This window comes from Equus quagga, chromosome 11 (genome assembly GCF_021613505.1).
Source record: "Equus quagga isolate Etosha38 chromosome 11, UCLA_HA_Equagga_1.0, whole genome shotgun sequence".
Classification (NCBI taxonomy): domain Eukaryota; kingdom Metazoa; phylum Chordata; class Mammalia; order Perissodactyla; family Equidae; genus Equus; species Equus quagga.
The window spans coordinates 95426345-95432309 of NC_060277.1; the positions used below are offsets into that span (position 1 = coordinate 95426345).

The window sequence follows — 5965 nt, forward strand, 5'->3', positions numbered from 1 at the left end:
CTGTCAATATGCCCACTTTACAGATGTGGAAACTGAGGCTTGGAGGTGATAATCAGCTTGTCCTCGGTCAACTAAGAGCAGGAAGGATTCAGACCCAGACTGCTCTGGAGGCAAGAGCAGGTGAGCTGGAGGGAGACAAATCTCTCAATAAAGTGTGAGTTCCTACTGGGTCCATGGACCTCCACTGACGAGCTTTAGGGGGACTCATGAACCTCATGAATTGTATACAAATGTGTGTGTTTATTGAGGGGCAGAGGAGAGAATCTATAGCTTCTAATATATTCCCAAAGGAGTCCCCGATGACAAAAATGTTGAGACTCCTCACCTAGCACAGTGCCTGGCACAAAAGGCACTCCAGACTATCTGGCGAATGAAGGCAACAATGACTGAATAAATGAATGAGTGAGTGAAGGAATGAATGTGCCCCATGGCCTAGAAGTCACCACAGATGGCCTAGTACACACATCTATCTGTATCTTTTGAGACGGTGAAAGGCATCCCGGGACCTGAGCCCAGTCCACCTCCCAGCCCTTTCTCCCAGTCCCAGAGGCCACAGCCAGGTGCTATGACAAATTCCAAAGAATGCTTCCCAGGCTTTCTCCCCACCTCCACTCCTGACAATGACCAGGCAGAGGTAGGAGTTGTGCAACTCAGATAATGAAGCTTTATTGATTGCCAGGAGCGGGCAAGGGTGAGGCAGGGTTCAGGTATGAAGTGCTTGGGGGATGGGAGAGGGGATTCCCCAGTGACATGTGTGTCCACACGGGGGGCTTCCTAGGCCTGAGCAGTGCTGAGCAGCCTTAGTTCTTGGTGCGAAGGACCTGCTCGTGGGTAGACACCACCTTGCCATCGTGCACATCCATGACCTTGGTGCGGATCTGACGGCTGGTGGAGGTCACTGGGGAAGAGAGGAGAGAGGGCGTTACCAGTGGTGGACAAGCAATGGAGAAATCAGGACTGGGGAGGCCAAGGAATTGAGAGAACTTAAATGAACCGTCTTCCTACTGCCCTCTCCCCTAATGATCACTTCAATCCCTGCTGTTGCTCCAGCACTGATACCATCAGCATATTTCTTTCAGACTAAATCTCCCGAAGGTCAGGGGCAGAGTCTGTGTCCTCAGACTAGAGCCTCCTAAGAACTCAGATTGGACTAGTTCAGTCCAGATCAACCCAAATGGACTGGTCTTGGTGGGGAGAGCCATGTGGGGCCCTGTCCATGGTGCTGAGTGCCAGAACCATGGGGTCTGCCACATACACTGGGCGACAGAAGAAAAAGGTGGAGGCTGCCAGCTCCTAGCCCTAAGGAGGGTTTAGAAAATGGCTTCTTCTACCCAAAGACAGTTATAAGGGATCCTGGGTGAGAAAGCTCTAGCTCGACCCTTCCATACGTCCCTCTGCAACTCCCTAGACCTGCTAGGGGACCGGGGATGGTCCTGAGTTTAGCCTTGATGAGAAGGAAGGTCTTACCATCTCTGGACGACTGAGAGCCAGAAGAGAACTGGGAGGTGGAGAGGCTGCGAAGACAGAAAGGGGCAAGATCATTAAACGCATAGGGGGCCACAAGTGAACAGTAAGGGGATGGACTGGAAGGGTGGGTAGGGCACTCACTGGGCATCTTCTCCCTCCAGCAGGCGGCGGTAGGTGGCGATCTCCTGCTCCAGCCGCGTCTTCACGTCCAACAGTATCTTGTATTCCTGGTTCTGCTGCTCCATCTCGCAGCGCAGCTGGGCCAGCTGCTCCTCCACGCTGCTGATTAGCTCCTGGATCTGGGCCAGCTGCATGCAGTAGCGGCCTTTGGTCTCCTCTAAGCTGTTCTCCAGGGATGCTTTCTGTGAGGGAGGAGAAGAGGATCAGGGATCAATGAGGGTAGTCATACCCTCCCTTCTAGTCCTGGGTGCATCCCAAGCCTGGCGGTGCCCCTACCATGCTGAGCTGGGACTGCAGCTCGATCTCCAGGTTCTGCACAGTGCGCCGGAGCTCCGAGATCTCGCTCTTGCCGCTCTGCACCAGCTCGCTGTTGGTGGCCACCTCGCGGTTCAGTTCCTCTGTCTGCAGAAAAGAAAACATCATTCACACTGGAAGTTCCCAGGAGGCAGGTCTCCTGGGTCCTTTCTACCCAATGACACCACAAATGACACCCACCTTGGTGAAGAACCAGTCCTCGGCGTCCTTGCGGTTCTTCTCCGCCATCTTCTCGTACTGGTCGCGCATCTCGTTCAAGATGCGGCTCAGGTCCACGCCAGGGGCTGCATCCATCTCCACATTGACGTCTCCGCTCACCTGGCCTCTCAGGCTATTCATCTCCTGCACAACCAAAGAACAGTCCACAGTCAGGTGCCCCACTATAGCAGCTGAGTGGGACTCCCTAGTTGGAGGTGTTCATGGCCCGAGCAATCCCATCTCAACTCCATCTCTTCTCCCAGCTAATCTTCTAAGCTGGCTTTTCCACTTAGCTCTCACCTCCTCATGGTTCTTCCTCAGGTAGGCCAGCTCCTCCTTCAGGCTCTCAATCTGCATCTCCAGGTCGGTCCTGGCCAGGGTCAGCTCGTCCAGCACCCTGCGCAGGCCGTTGATGTCAGCCTCCACACTCAAGCGCAGGTTCAGCTCCGTCTCGTACCTGCAATGACCCGAGAAAAAAGGAATGAGACACCCATCCCGGCCACAGTGAAGGCTTTGTTCTCTTCCCCCTGCAACTTCTTCCCGTAGCTGGCACCCTGTGGGCGGTTTAGGGAACCAATCTTGAAAATGGCATGGTTGGACACAGTGCCCATTGATGGCTCAGATCTGAACATTCCTGGGGGGTAGGGAATAAGGAAATTCATCATGCTACAGAATTCAGGGAGGAAAGATGCTTCCAGTCAGCCACCCAATAGCACACAAGACCTCCAAATACAACAACCTCCTGCACTTCAGGGCCAGGTGGGGAAGTGGGGAGCACAAAGCAGTGGCTCCCAAACCTGGCTGTGGATGAGAATCACCTGTGTAGCCTGTTGAAAATAACTGAATCAGAACTTCAAGGGTGGGGCTCAAGAATCTTGTACTTTTACAAGCACCCCAAGGGGTTTCCACATGGCCATCCCGGCACTCATCAGCCCTATTTAGGGAACGCTGTTCCAAAATTGCCCCACCCTGGGGACACTAGATGTTCTGGGCCACCACTGCAAACTCACTTGGTGCGGAAGTCATCAGCAGCCAGGCGGGCATTGTCGATCTGCAGGACAACATTAGCATTGTCCACGGTGGCCGTGAGGATCTGCGGATGGAAAGGGCACAGGTCACGGGTCAAATGGGCATCACTAGCCAGACTCCACTGCAGCCTGCATTAGGCCTTTGCTTTCAGGGGTCCCCTCTTCTCCCTTCAAGCCTTTGCCACAGCAGCCGAAAGGATAACCCCCAGTGGCCCAGCTTTGACCCAGGACTTTGCTGTCTCATGGTCGACAGAGGGGGTAGAAAGAGCCCTGTCCTTAAAATCAAAAGTCCTTGAGTTCTGGTCCTGGATCCACCACTGACCTGCTGCAAAACCTGAGACCTGAGCCTCGGGGCCTCGGGTCCCCTGCCTACAGACCAGGGGCGCAACCTAAGGCTCTCTAGACCCCCTTCCTGATCTGAGCTCTCCTCTCTGCACAAGCCAGCCCTGCCGGTCCTCTGCAGGCACGTACATTCCTTTTCAACCCTGCAGAGCATGGGACCTCAGGTGGGGCTTTTCCAAAAGATGAGACTCAGCTGGCACACGGGATTAGAAAAGAGGAAGCCAAAGAAAAAGAAAATCCACTAAACCCTGAGTTGAGCTCGAGTTCCCATCTAATTTCCCTAATCCATGCAAAGCATCAGAGCCAGACACCAAGGGAAGCAGGATCAGCAGGGAGGGCTTCCCGGGGTGACATGGAAGCAGGAAGCAGGGGGCACAGATGACACAGGCTCCCAGGCTCCCTCCCATTCAGGGCACATAAGGTAGGCCACCACTGATTATCTCTGTGGGTTTTCTGTGCCTGCCTGGCTGTGGGGAGGGGCGGGCCAGTGCCAGGCTCATGGGCGGCAGCCGCCACAGCCCAGACTAATGAGGTAATGAGCAGTTTGGGTGTCTAGCCTGGTCCCGTTACAGTCTTGCTCCTCCCCTGTGCTGAAGAACAGGTAGCTAGCTGCCTCCTGTACTGGCAGGTACAGCACAAGGGTTCTAGCCTCAGCTCTGCCATTAATTTGCTGTGTGACCTTGGGCAGGTCAAGGCACCTCTCAAAGCTTCAACTGCTTCCTCTGTAAAATGTGAGGGTAAGAATTCCTGGTCTCATATGGTCCAAGGATCTGCAGCACAGAAGGGCATGAGCAAGGCTAGGGATGGAAGACCATCTTCCCACTGACCAGCTCTGTCGGGGCAACCCAGATCCCAGATCTGGGGTTGGAGTCTGTCCTGTCTAGGAATCTAAGGATGCCAGTGGCCTGGGGCATCTACTGCTCCCAGAGTGAGGTAGCTGGAATGGCACCTCCTGCTACCTGGTGCACACACCTTGTTCCTCAGGTCCTCGATGGTCTTGAAGTAGGGGCTGTAGTCCTTGGTCTCAGCGGGCCTCTGCCTCTGGTACCAGTCACGGATCTTCACTTCCAGGTCGGTGTTGGCCTCCTCCAGGGCACGCACCTTGTCCAGGTAGGAGGCCAGGCGGTCGTTGAGGTTCTGCATGGTCACCTTCTCACTGCCCACCAGGAGCCCATCACCGCCACCAAAGCCAGCACCAAAGCCACCACCAAGGCCACCACCAAGGCCAGCACCAAGGCCACCACCATATCCTCCACCGAAGCCGCCACCCAGGCCCCCACCAAAGCTGCTGCTGCTGAAGCCGCCGCCATAGCCGCCCCCCAGCCCGCAGGCTCCCACGGAGGAGTAGCGGCTGGAGGAGACCGACAGGCCGCCCCCATAGGCGCTGGGGGCCCGGTAGGACCCTCCGGCCAGGACAGAGGACATGCGGCTGGAGCCACCACCGATGCCACAGGAGCCCTTCATGGAGCTGGAGGAGGTGAACTGGCGGCTGCAGGTGGTCATGGTGCCAAGGAGGGAGGCGAGTGAATGAGCGAGCCCACAGAGAGAAGAGAAAGGTGCTCAGGTGAGTTGGAAAGGATGCGGGTGCTTTATATTCCTGAGGAGGGGGCGGGCCTGGCATTTTCCATTCCCCTTGGCTTTCATCACCCGCAGGCGGGTGCCAACTCCCAGTCAGATCCCTCCTCTCCTCCGCCTCATCATGTCTGTCATATTTTACTGGAAACTCATTGTTTGGGGTGTTTTTGGTTTCTTGTCCCGCCAGGCGTGATTCACACCAGGAGGTGTGGGCCTGCAGGCTACACTTTCCCGTGGGGCCCTGGGAACCGCAGCCCTCAGGAGCCCCCATGCTGGGCTCAGCCAGGTGGCAGGGATCAGGGCCACTCTGCACCTTAAACCTGGTGACCTGTTGCTTCCCTGTTAACTAGGTGGGCCTCTGACATCCACTTAAAGAAAGCCCACCACTTCAGGTGGCGCCTGGCTGGAGAAACACCAGCACAGCAAGGTCACGTCGAGCACGGGGATGCCCCCTCAGCATTACCATCTATAAAAGTGAGACGAGAGGGTCTCAGGACCCTCCCAGGACTGACCGACTGGGCTGAGCTAAGGAGTCTGTCACATCCCTGAAGCATGCCCAGCCAGCCCAGTGGCTCAGGTTTCCACCCTGACAGCCCCACTAAAGTGAGGTCCACGCAGCACTGCCTGACCCTGGGCACAGACCCTAAGATCCTCCACAGGCTTGTGGATAGACCCGTGGCATCGGCTGCTCAGTCTGGCCAAGGGCAGATGGCCTCACAGGCACAACCAGGGAAGTGGGGAAAGAGCATGGAGTCAGACTGAGTCTTGGCTCTGCTATTTGCTCCTGCGAGACCCAGGCCCTGACACTTCCCTAAGCCTCAGTTTGCGCATCTGTTAAGTGGGAGTAAATACCATCCACC

At 56.0% G+C, this 5965-nt stretch overlaps 1 protein-coding gene across 1 annotated transcript; it reads right to left on the reverse strand.

Annotated features, from left to right (window-relative positions):
* Window positions 1–641: 641 nt before the first annotated feature.
* KRT14 (keratin 14) lies at window positions 642–5104 on the reverse strand. Its single transcript, XM_046675180.1, has 8 exons — window positions 4503–5104; window positions 3171–3253; window positions 2461–2617; window positions 2143–2304; window positions 1924–2049; window positions 1609–1829; window positions 1468–1514; window positions 642–898 (listed from the first exon to the last, which is right to left on the reverse strand). Exons 1-8 carry the CDS (start codon window positions 5031–5033, stop codon window positions 801–803), a joined length of 1425 nt encoding a protein of 474 aa, XP_046531136.1. The 5' UTR covers window positions 5034–5104; the 3' UTR covers window positions 642–800.
* Between the last annotated feature and the right edge of the window lie 861 nt (window positions 5105–5965).